The sequence below is a fragment of the Xyrauchen texanus genome, chromosome 25 (genome assembly GCF_025860055.1).
Source record: "Xyrauchen texanus isolate HMW12.3.18 chromosome 25, RBS_HiC_50CHRs, whole genome shotgun sequence".
NCBI classification, from domain to species: domain Eukaryota; kingdom Metazoa; phylum Chordata; class Actinopteri; order Cypriniformes; family Catostomidae; genus Xyrauchen; species Xyrauchen texanus.
In genome coordinates, this window is record NC_068300.1 from 7,438,572 (window position 1) to 7,451,557 (window position 12,986).

General features: G+C 42.1%; 1 protein-coding gene across 1 annotated transcript in view; it reads left to right on the plus strand.

The window, feature by feature from the left end:
• Nucleotides 1-12,986, plus strand: part of dlgap4a (discs, large (Drosophila) homolog-associated protein 4a) — a 178,017-nt gene that overhangs the window by 111,597 nt on the left and 53,434 nt on the right. Inside the window, exons 3-4 of the mRNA XM_052091675.1 lie at nt 10,673-11,037; nt 12,534-12,894. Of these exons, the coding sequence (XP_051947635.1) occupies nt 10,744-11,037; nt 12,534-12,894 (655 nt within the window). The 5' untranslated portion in view covers nt 10,673-10,743. The remainder of the gene's footprint in view (nt 1-10,672; nt 11,038-12,533; nt 12,895-12,986) is intronic.

A 12,986-nucleotide genomic window follows, 5' to 3' on the forward strand; every position in this document is an offset into this window, starting at 1 on the left:
TATACTGCAAATATAGTAAAAATCTCTTTGATCACAATCTTAAAGGAATAGTTCAATCAAAATGGAAATCCTGGCATCATTCAATCACTTTCATGTTGTTTCAAACCTGTATTCTGTGGAACATAAACAGAGATGTTACATCTTAGTACCAGCCGCTGAAATGCGGCGGGGTTTGAGACCGCCGACCGTGAGCGGGGAGGGGCTCGCTGCCGACGGCCTGGAGCGGGAGAACCGCTGCCAGGGGCGGGGGAGACCTCTTCTGTTCCCCGAGAACGCGCCGGGGCATTCCGTCCACCAGGGGCTGGAGGTCTGCCTCTGATCTGCCCGGAGAGGCGCGGCTGTCATCCGATAGAGGGTGGATGAGTGGCCGAGGAACAAGCTACGGTGTATCGGAGAACTGGTGAGTTGTTTTTTTTCATCTCTCTCTCCTCTCTCTCTCTCTCACTGCCGCTCTGTGTTGGCCTTTTCCCTCTCTTTTAAATTTTACAGTGTTTTTTTTTGGGGGGGGGGGGGTACTACACTGTTACAGGAAGTACCCCCATGTTTAATTATTTCTGTTTCCCTCCCCTTGTCCCTTCCCTTGTCCAGGTAGACGGGGATGACCTGCCAGTAGACGGGGTTTAGGGCACGCCCTCCCCCAGGGAAAGTGGGCGGGGGTGTACGTCATGCTGGGGGCTCCCCAGCCTGAGAGAACGAGGGAGGAATGTGGCAGGGCGGAGGGCAGGGCCGGGTCGTGATCATACACACCTGGTCCCGTATTAGGCTAATCAAGCCTTCGAGAGGGATAAAGGTCGACTGAAGAGGATCGTGCGGGAGAGAGAGATCATTTACGGACATGTCCGTCATGTGTGTGTTTGTCTTTTAAGTTTGTCATTAAAACCATTATTTATATTATCAAGCCGGTTCTCGCCTCCTCCTTTCCATTGATCCCTTTACATTCATGTTAAACCACCGTGTACATGTTTAGCTATTCTAGTGAGGGACAATTCATGGAAAATGTCTTCTTTAACAAAACAGACTTCAGAGGATATTTGAAGAGGCCCAAGCTATTTGAAAGGCTCATTAATAGGCCAAATCATCCAGCAAGTCAGTCCACTGGCAGCCATCTTTGGAATGCTTTCGGGGATTTATTTCCAGTCATGCCAGTGCAGCTCCTATCTACTTGAATTTGGGAAAAAAGAAATCTCCAAAATGGTTGGCCAAGATTACGATGCATGTGTGTTGTCGAGTTGATTGACAGGTGACTGGCTCTTTCACCTGTAAGTCTGGACTTCCTTTCTACATCCGTTGACTGTTTGGCGTTCCGATTTCTCCCATTCATTTGAATAGAAGTGGCCCATCTCTCCTACATAAATAGTCTCTGGTTTTGATTTAAATATGTGGTGTGTTCAAGTCATGTCGGAATGATCATATTCACGAGTTGATTTTCTTTGAGCCCCAACTTAGCGAATTGGGAGCGTGTCAACTTAAAAATCATGGGCGGAAGCAAATTGTTATTGGTAATAATTCAATTTAACTTAAGTATTTTTACTGTGCAGTTCAGTTTGTTTGCATTTTTTCTACTGTTAATGAAGAAGAATGTTAAAACTTGCCAGAAAAAGGCCTCATTTTGCTGATTAATGCAGAAACAAGTGTGCAACAAAAATACATTTCCCATCATTAAATGGCTGCACAAGACTGATAAAATAGATTCTGTAGATATAGCATTAATTAATGTGTGGCTTTGCTCTTCAGTTTGTTCCATTGGTGCTAAAGAAGATTCCTGCCTTCACAAGTAAGTGAAAAACAGAGAAAGAAATATGAAATTGGAAAATGGGTCTTTCACTTGAACGCACATCACATCGTATTTACCATTTCCTACCTCACAAGTACAAACTTTCCAGGAGGACTTGAACGCCTACTGATATATGTAGGGAGAATGACTCGATTGCGTCATGGAAGTGTGCTGTCGCTGCTGGACTCTCTGATTAGTGGATTTTTCTCTGATAGAGGAAGTGTGGTGTAGTTGTTCACCAGGAATTCTGCTATTAAACACTGCTGGCTTCAACAAAGGCATATACCATTGATGAACAACCTTGGTCACGGTCTTTAAAGGTTTATATAAAGTTATAGTTAAAAATCTATTGAAAATTGTACGGCCCCGGAACATGATTGTTGCGCTCTATGTTCTGGCAAGCGTCTAATTGCTTAGAATAGTTATAGCACACCTCTCCTGAACAAGTTGCATGATTTGAGATATCATTCATGTCCATAGCACGATCGGCGTGGGACGAGTTACACACCAAATTTAATACTTAGGGTAAAAAGCAGTAGTATTAGTGAAGCTTTCCTTAGCTAATAATGTAACCTAGTTACAGCAAGTGCAGCCATCTATTCAAGGTCGTAATATTTGCAAGATCTGCTGTCAGGCACATTTTTATAAAGGCAGAGAACTAATTAACCAGCCAACAGTGGAGTTCAGTACTGATAAATGTGATTGCTGAGAACAGAGGGTTCAAAAGCTGCTTCTTTTAAGACGCTGATACATTGACGGAAGTCTTTAAAATACAAATACAGAAAAGATGCGTTTGATGTTTTAACAGAGCTGTGGAAGCTCATTTATTTCCTAATGAATTTTAAAAGGACTTGAGCACTGCATGGGTACTACCAGCTTAAAAGTGAAAAATAGTGTTTTGGTGTTTTGGTTTAGGGTGGGCAATAACCTATTGCCGACCCTAAAGGTCAAAATACACCCCACCACCCGAAGATCGCATTATGGTACCCATATCATTTTGCTTTATCAAAGCACCATGAAAGTAGTCCATATGACTTGAGTGCTATATTTCAAATCTTCTGAAGCCATACAATGGCTTTGTTTGAGGAACAGACCAACAATTCAGTAGTTTTTTTACAGATTTTTACCGTTTATTCTTTTCCAAAACTCTTAAATCTCATTTATGTTTGTGTCAAGAAAGTACACCTTTAGACACGTCACACCAAGGTTTGTTGTCTGGTGTGGGGCCCCCTGATGCCAAATGCCATTGGTTCTCGCTAGGGATGCACAGATGTATCGGCCAAACATCGGTAGCGGCCGATATTCGCCTTGTTGACTGATATCGGCCTATCGGCAAATACGATGTCATTCACCGATGACTGATGACTGACTGTTTATCTGTTTATATGTCTTGGTTATTTGCGGTCGACTTGGACAACATTTGCCTACCCAGCTGCAGTTTCGGAGAAGATCCAACAGGTTGTACTATAATACCACCCACAGCCACTGGCTGGACACGACTCTGGCATGACGTATGATGGCAAAGGTGCCGTGCGCACGTGTGATTTGTTTAATCAAAGCACGGTAGTCTCTTTGAGAGCGAGAAACCTGTAGCTCTCATCAACACATGATGAAGATTATAACAGAAATACCATATGAAAGCGAAAGAGTTTAACTTTTTATGGAAGCACATGCGGTCTAATCAGGACCCAAAAGCCCTGAGCTTGTATCATTGCAGGGAATTAAACTCTCAACATCCGATTATGTTAATAACCACTGATCTGGAAACAGTTTGCTCTGCCAATGAACTCTTCCTCATTAGAATAAAGTAGAGGAGTCTTAAGCACCCCGGATCAGTCATTATCTTACAGTACAGTTTGTAAAGTCTGTAATTTTCCTGGTTCATGTTTAGTTTGTTAAATGCAGCCCACAGATCCATCAAAGGGCAGTTAATGACTTTCTAACCCTGACAGGTCAACGTAAAGCTTTAATCATCTCCAGAGAGAATAACTGCTTTAAATGACTGGCCACAGATTGTCCATCTTAGTTTCGCACCTCATTTGCTTTTTGCCACGGTCAGCGGCGCAACATTTTAATGAGCTGCTGCATGTGCAGGGATTCTTCTCCAGCTGTCAAATTCATCCATCATCCATTATGCCGTCAGAGGCTTCACTGAAATGCCCCCTAGTTATCACCTTGGTAACGGGTGCGGGGGGCATGCCAGCGGGAGAGTTTAATAGCAAGAGGTGGATTTCTAGAGCTCTTGATTGAAAAAGGGGGGAGGAGTTACTTGACCTGAGCGCCAGGTGTGCTGTACACCACAGGGTCACATCTGGCACCTCAGGCTACATTGAGAATGGAGTTCTAGCACACGAAGCAGTAACCACGTATTTAAGATTTGGGGGATAAATTGTAAACGTTTAAGAATCAGTAATTGAAAAACCCATATTGATCGACCGGTAATGTCAGTATTGGTCGATTACAGTCCTGGTATAATGAATGCTATGAAGTCCTGTTCTTTTTTGTATGTTAAACAAAAAGCAGTATTTAAAGCAGTAGTATACCTTGTTGTAACAGGACGTCACCATGTTGCATTGTGCAATACAGTATTTAACTCTGTGTGCTCTAGTTGTATAGTATAATGTATAAAAAATAGTATATTTTCCTGGTCAATGGCTGTGCCGACATCCACCCCACATCCAAATATGGATATTTAGAGCATTTATTTGCAGAAAATGACAACTGGTCAAAATAACAAAATTGATGCAGTGTCTCTATGGTGCCAGAAATATGACAAAACAATTTGAATTAGAATTGTGTACATTTGAATTATAGACTTTTGAATTTGAATTCTAAGTGTGATTTTGCCAAATGTAATATTTCGTTGTATTTTAAATAGGTTTGAATTTGAATTTTTTAAACTCCAATCCTGGACATTTCATATTTAACCAAATTTAATAGTTTTTTTTAATGGCACAATTTTATAAATTTGTATTTTCAAACAGCACATTTTTGGTTCTGAATTCTTACACTGTAAAAATCCCGTTTTAAAAAATACAGTATCAAGTTTTCAAGATGAAGAACAAATTTAGAACAAAAAATTCAGAAATTCAGATCTATAGAAAGTGGGTCAGAGGACAAGCTTCCGTGTTCCACAGGGAAGAGTAGAGGGTCTGGGAAAAGTCCAATGGAGCATTTTGGCCAATTTCAGGTCGAATAATTCTCTGGTGTTTGTAAGTGCGTTTTGAGCTCAAGACATGAACATCACGAATAATCATTCAGATGTGTGTGATTTAGCAGGCGTGATTACATTATACGTTTCATTTAATGCAAATTGTAGCTTATTATAGGGCATTTAATGGCTAATTTACACACCAAACTCCAACAAACGTTACAAACACAGGATGACTGTCATTCTCACACGTGCACATCCCTATTGATGTTTAGCCATTATGCCATTTACTTTTAGTTTGACTGCCAGAATCATTTTAAACGGAACATTTCACGTGTTCTTGTCATACATCTTCAAAGCTGCAAAATAAGTTTAAACAAGCAGCATAAAAAGGTTCGATTTTGGGTAATGTTGATTATTGTTAATAATAACGATGTAAAAATGTATAAGCAATTTTATAATACTCATAACGATGAATAAAATTATACGCCTGCATTTTTTAGATGGCAGCATTGGGGGCCGTTCAGACTGAACGCGTCCTTGCGCTAAAAAGCTAGATGCAACACATTGCATATACAATGATACATATACAATGTACGTTTACCAATATCCACTTCATCAACTCACCTGGCACACCACCAATTTCAGACACCTTTGTCCACACATCATTTTTCTTTTTATTTATATCCCAGTAAGCAAACAGGGACAGATCGTATATTACGGAAAACCCGCCACGGCAATAATCAGTTTCTCCTCCATTTTGTCTTCAGAACTAATGTTAGGTGGGAACCAATTTTACACTGTTGTGTTCTCTAGATTCGCTAGAGCAGAGCACTTCAATACTCCAATAGGTTGCCGCCAAACCGCATCGAAGTTCACTACCACAATGTTGCCCACACTTGAACTTTCCTCTGACGCAACACTACCCAAGACGTGCCACGCTGCACCGAGAGACGCTGACTGCCATAGAAATGTAATGACTTCCGGTCGATTTGACGCTCTCGATGCCTCTGGTCTGAACGCACCATTAGTCCGTGGGCCCCAGTGCAGCTGCCCCACCCACACTGCCGGTAGTTACACCACTTGACATTTTTAAAGTCATTAAATATTGTTTTTTTCATAGAAAATGCTATACATTTCTACAAACTTGACACAGTGTCTACAAACCTGTTTTAATGTAGGGCATTATTAAGTAACTGAAGTGTTCGTTTCATGCAAGTGGTCAAGATTTTATACATATGTTTCAAAATGACTCTTCATTTCTTTAGGAGATATACTATTTTTAATGAGGAAGCAAAGACTGAGTGCAATAAAACGGCATTGATGCTTGCAACTAACAGATCTGATTGAAACTCATTCCAAACGTCATGATCATTAGGTTTATTTTGGTGTTTTGGCTTCACACGCAATCTGCATTTTCCTATCATGTCATGAAAATCAAACACATCCCACCAAATGTGATTTTTCTATTTTCAATCTGCAGATGGTGGGATACAAGTTGCCTCAAAATGACTGTCAAGTAACTCATTTCCTTTTCCAAACGTGTGGGCTTTTGAAATACCCTCTGGCTCAGCTCTGCATGGATACACCAGTGCTGGTGTGGGAAAACGCTTTTGCATATTTGACTGATTGTGACTGGTGACCGAGCGCTCAGGTGTAAGCCGAGTGTAGCTCCTCCGGAGGCCCGTTTGGGAGGAGGTGCAGCTGCGTGGTGAATGTTAACTAGGTTTTCTGGCTCTTTGACAGCACTATGAGTCACCGCGCCAGACCTATTGAGACCGACTGCGGCGTGCAGTAATGACAGATGAAAACAACTATGTTTAGCATGCCAATTGATCTCTTTGTGACCCGGCAGCAGAGATGCGGATAAGCTGATGGTTTTGTGAATGGAGCTCCACTGCGCTGTGATCAGTCGAGGTGTCTGATTCTTGGGTGATTCGGCTCCCGATAAGTGTGTGACTCTCTCACATATTTAGCACAATATGAATGAATCTCCAGTGTCGGCGGGGGAAGTGATGATTACAGAAGATGGGGGTGTCTCTGGGTGTATGTATAATATTGTACTGCAAAACATTCTGCCTCTGAGTGTGGGTCTGATTTGAAAGAATTGGCATGTATACAATGTGTAGTTCTTTGTAATACAACATCCTCAACAAATGCTCTGTCATTTTTGTGCTATTCACTGCATTCACTATACAAAGTGTTGTGACTAGCTTTGACATTCTGAAGTCATTCAGAATCAGTATTTGAGTATTGGAATTATGTTTGGAGTGGTGGTGGTATAGTGGGCTAAAGCACATAACTTGTAACCAGAAGGTTGCTGGTTCGATCCCCACAGCCACCACCATTGTGTCCATGAGCAAGGCACTTAACTCCAGGTTGCTCCGGGGGGATTGTCCCTGTAATAAGTGCACTGTAAATCGCTTTGTATAAAAGCATCTGCCAAATGCATAAATGTAAAATCTCGGTTGTTTGGTACCCACATGCTGCTCCAGCACACGTGAAAGCACATGCATGAAGAGTGCTCGAGACATGCCATTGCAGTTGTGCGTGTGAACGGTCAAATGTCTTGGAAGTAGGTAGGTTTCCATCCAACTATTTTCATGCACATTTTGAAATTGTGCAGAAGAAATCCTGAATGGAAACCCTTGATATGTGAATAAACTTTCTAAATTTACTTAGAATTGAATGCACATGGAGGAGGTGGATTTTCTAGAGTTTTGCATTAGTTAAAATGTGCATTAAGCAGCACTGGACTGGTAATCTGGCATTTTCCCGGTGTGCCGACGCACTTTGGGGCCGATAAGAGGTGGTCTGGTCATCGGGAGAAACGAGTGGGCCGGTGAGTCAGCCACGAAATGGGCCGAATGGGCCACGATAAGCTAAAGTGAGAACGGATTATGCAGAACGGATCACAAAATGGTGCCGCGATATGAAGAAAAGGACAGTGCCACCGCCCCCCCAACTCAACATCTTTTGGGCCAGTTGCTATGTAAAACCCCGGACCGATTTCTCTTCCCAGTCCAGCCCTTGCATTAAGGTGATGGAAACGGTTTATTCGCAAAACAATGACGTGTTTTAACCATTCGTGCACATGTTATGAGTGTTCGATAGCTTGATGTGACTAGCCCACTGAAAGGTCTGACCTTTTGGCACACAATTCTTTGAGCATAGCGCTTGTCATTCGGAAGTGTGATTCCCCACAGCTGGTCAATAAAGTGGGTCCTCACATTCCGCCAGAACAGTTTTGAGAGCGGACTCTCCCAGGTATGCGGAGACTGGCGGTGTGTGGGCATCGCAGCTATTTCAGCCCACATTATATCAGATATTACACTTATTCTCCTGTGTCTCGTGGATGCATTTAATGAAATTAGATACTTGCTCCAATCTTGCAAAAAAATTGTCCCGAAAGCAGGGAGAGGTCATTCAGTTGCTCCATCATGACGAGGCGGCTCCCTCATGATAATGCGCATTACGTAGTGGATGGAAACACGCAACGGTTTGTATTTTCTTAAGTCAAATATTTTTAAATGCACTTAAAAAATTTGAAACATTAGGGGTCCTGGGTAGCTCAGTGAGTGAAGACGCTGACTACCACACCTGGAGTCACAAGTTCGAATCCAGGGTGTGCTGAGTGACTCCAGTCAGGCTTCCTAATCAACCAATTGGCCTGGTTGCTAGGGAGGGTAACGTCACATGGGATAACCACCTCGTGGCCATTATAATGTGGTTTCTGCTCTTGGTGGGGTGCGTAGTGAGTTGTGCATGGATGCCGGGGAGAATAGCGTGAAGCCTCCACACGTCTCCGCGGTAATGCAAAAAATTATATCTCGATATTTTATGGGATTTTGACGATAACGATAAACAGACGATATTTTGCATCCTTCCAAAAAAATTTGTTGAAGGCTTATATTATACTAGTTGCCTCTAACAACATATTAATAGCATAACATGATAATATTGATTGTTGATATTGAAGGAAAAGAGATCTTTATTATTTTAAACTGCATCATTCAAGTACGAACAATACAAAACACTGCTCTGCTGTAAACGTGAACTCTGCAGCATAAAAGCAAGCAGCAAAAATATGACATTGTAATAAAAGTCACCAAAAATTCACAAAAGAAATTAAATAAAATAAGTAGTGCATTTATAAACAAATTACACCCTTCGGTACATTTTTGCATAAAGTCAAAGATGAAAAAAAAAAGCCCAGGCAGTATGTATCTTGGGTTAAAGTCTTCAAAAGTTGTTTAAAACCATCTCTCTCAACTGCTTGATTGGTGACAGCGTTTGTTATATCTTGCCATCTGTTGCTTTTTTGGTCATAAGGAACTTTTTTGTTAAACGATTCGGCCAAAGTTTGTTGAGTGTGTGTTTTTGCTTTTACCCTGTCAGCTGCAGGCGTGTTGTGTTCAATTGACTCGCGAAGCTTTTCATATTCCTCATATGCAGTGCGATGGGTAGTTCGAAGATGGTGAAACAGGTTGGTCGTCGAGCTGCTTTCGACTGTAACCCATTTTTGCCACAGTTTGCAGATTGGTGTCTTTTGACTAGCATCTAACCTTTCAAAACCAAACCACCTCCAAGCTATTGATGACGAACAATGTCTAGCAATTTAATAAGCGTGCAGGTTGCAAGGTTGTTGAAGTTTGATGATCTTCTCCTCTCGCCATTTCATCGCTCATTACTTCTGTCATACACACCGCAATCTTATGTGCAACATCACATCTGAATGCGCATGTGCAGTAGTATATACTACTTTGCTGCAGCACGCAGTGAATTCGTGGATACTTAATACAGCTTTTTGAATGGTTTTTGAGAATGAGTGACATACTCGATAATGTGATTACGCATATCGTTAAAACAACAATTGCGATATTATCGTAGATGATATATATCGCACACCCCTACGCTCAACAAGCCACGTGATAAAATGTGTGGATTGACGGTGTCAGATGCGGAGGCAACTGAGATTCGTCCTCCGCAGACCCGGATTGAGGCACTACGGCACCATGAGGACAAACTTGACAGCATGCTAAAAAAAAGGTCTGCGCTAATCTACTAGCATAGTCTTTTAAAGACTGCGTGTTTCAGATGCTAAAAAAGCAATTTTTGCAAATGAATAGGCAATTTAGAGGCGGGCCTCCCAATGCGCATAATAAAGGGAGGTCTAGATGCAAATTAATCTAATTGCACCGGCAAAGTTATTTATAAAGCCTGAAAGTCATTTCAGAATCGGAAATTACGAGAGCAAATTAATACGAATGAAAGGCAGACATTAATCTGACATGCACTGTGCATCATGCTGTCATTGGGACTGAAAGGAGACTTTGAGAACACACTTTATTGACACAGATAAATGTGAAATGCGAAACAGGTTTCGTCTTGATCCCGTGAAACGAAAAGGTAGCACAAGTTCTGTACCGTGCAGCTTCCCATGTCTCTCTTGTGCGCAGCTAACTTTGCCATGGTCAAGATACAGTACCACCACTCCCTATACTACGCAGACTGCGTTGGGCACCAACTTCCTAAGGGTGTTCAAGGACCCAAAAGCAGTTGCGGAACACAGATGATCGCTTCATGCTCATATTGGGGGGAGGGGGGGTTGGTAGCAACATGACGCATCTACATGTTTTAATTGATCATGGTATAAATATTGGGGAGGGGGGTTGTGCATGCTCGTTTTGATTATTTAGTTTTTTTCCCAAAAGTGCTCATCTTCTTAAATGTATTTCACTCTCTAGGGGGCACCCTCCAGGGCTGTAGCGTCTCTGCATCTGAGAGTATGTTCTAGTGTGGACCCTTCACAGCAACCATGAAAGGCTTAGGGGCCAACCGTAGCCGACATCTCTCAGATACCTGCGACCCCACTGCAGGTCCCCAGGAGCCCTTGTGTCCCCTGGCCCCGGACCCCCATGTCACCTACATCCTGAGCCCCACCATCAATCATTATGGCACTCTGGATCCTCATCTGCAACACTTTCCAGTTTCCACCACCACATCCCTGCAGTCAGAATACCTGCTGCCCCTAAACAATCAGCTGACGAACAGCAGCACCTTCCCTCGACTCCATTACACCACCCAACCGGATCAGAGCGAGTACACGCAGGTACTTTAACAGCACTTCATTATATCAGTATGACATTATTGATTACATTTGCAAGGTATTATTTATTTATTGTAGTCCTTATTTAGGAACATGCTTTTTTTTTTAACACGTCAGCTTCAAAATGAACGTTTTAGGGATGACTGTGTGTAATTGATGTGGTAGAACAAAACGTCCAAGCACCTTCAAGTAATGTTTACCACAGCACTTATTTTACTCATAAATCCAAAACGGACATTTTAAAAACCCCATAGGAAAATCAGAGGGAAAATCACGATAGCTCTAAGGTCAAGTCCACACTTTTCGTTTGAATACTCATAGCCGCTCATCCACGCAGGAAATTCGTTTTCCTCCACCGAAGTGAGACTTTTGAAAACGCTGTCTAATATGATATACTGTATGGAGTGGTGGTGGTGTAGTGGTCTAAGCACATTACTGGTAATCTGGTAATCAGAAGGTCGCTGGCTCGAGCCCCACAACCACCACCATTGTGTCCTTGAGCAAGACACTTAACTCCAGGTTGCTCCGGGGGGATTGTCCCTGTAATAAGTGCACTGTAAGTCGCTTTGGATAAAAGCGTCTGCCAAATGCATAAATGTAAATGTAAATGTACTGTACTTTGGAATACAATGACATTAGGACAGACAAACGGATTAGTGTGGATATGGCCCGACACATTTTCGGTATATAGCTAAAAAAGGTCCCCAGTTCTGCATACTTTGGAAAGTGATTATGTCAGGATACGGAAGATGGGACTTTTCGACCAAAAATACTAAGTAGTGCGCTAAAATCTTGTTGGAAAATTTCCGACATGATCTACTTTTAACTTTTTCAGTGTGCCTTATATCAAGTGTCACAGATGAGAAGCACACACATCTCTGAAGCACAGTTAATATATTTACTCCCCTAAAATAACTGAGAATCAGCTCTAAATGTAATGTTTGCGCTTATGTTAAATGCATGTATAATTGGCACCGAACAATGCACCACTTTTTACATGCTTTATTTTATTATACTTTTTTGCCTTTTATTATCATGAAAACCTGGATGTATCAGGGAATTATTATAATTTTTTAGACCTGAAAAAATGTCCTGGAAGTTAATAAAATCGTGGAAAAAAGTCATGGAAAAATCTGCAAGATTTCTATACTCAATGTACTTTTCTAGATTTGCTCCGCTCTTACAATTTCCATCAGCTAGATGATGCTATTGTGTAGAGTACAACTGCTTGCAAGCCATATCGATGTCCAAATTGTGAGCGAATCGCTCTTTTGAGTCAGTTCTTTTTAAATGATTGGTTGGAATGTTTCACAAATCGGTCTGAATTATTAATTCGCAAATCAGTTTCAATGAAAATTAGTTTTTAAAATCTGTATCCAGTAGTCAAAAGCAACTAAAAAAGGCATGGAAATTAATTTGTCCTGGGCTAAATAAGCAGCAGTTCTACATGATTTCCGAAGGATTTTACAGTAATGTTTTGGTTTATGTTCATGCAGCAGGGATGTGTGACTCAGACAAGCAGTCGTTCGGGCACCCTCACCTCCTCTATGTCTATGGGCATGGGTCTCGGCCTGGGACTGAACGCTCCTGCCATGATCACCAGTGGCACTGCTACCATCTCGTCAGCGGCTGCTGCAAAGATGAACCGGATTCCAGCCAACCTCCTCGACCAGCTGGAACGGCACCTGCCACTCCAGCGAGATGGCTTCAGCACGCTGCAGTTCCACCAGCGCAGTCGCGGCTCCAAGCAGCGTAGCGAGAGTCCAAGCCGCATCCGCAACCTAGTGCAGTCCGTGCAGAAACTCTTCGCTAAGTCGCAGTCTTTGGAGGTGTCGGCGGTCAAAGGGAGCATTACTACAGGTAGGGATGCAGATTTTGGCGATATTCTTTTAACTGGTCACCGACCATTATTAATTGTGGCCCCAGACCTTTATGACATTTGCCGCTTCCTC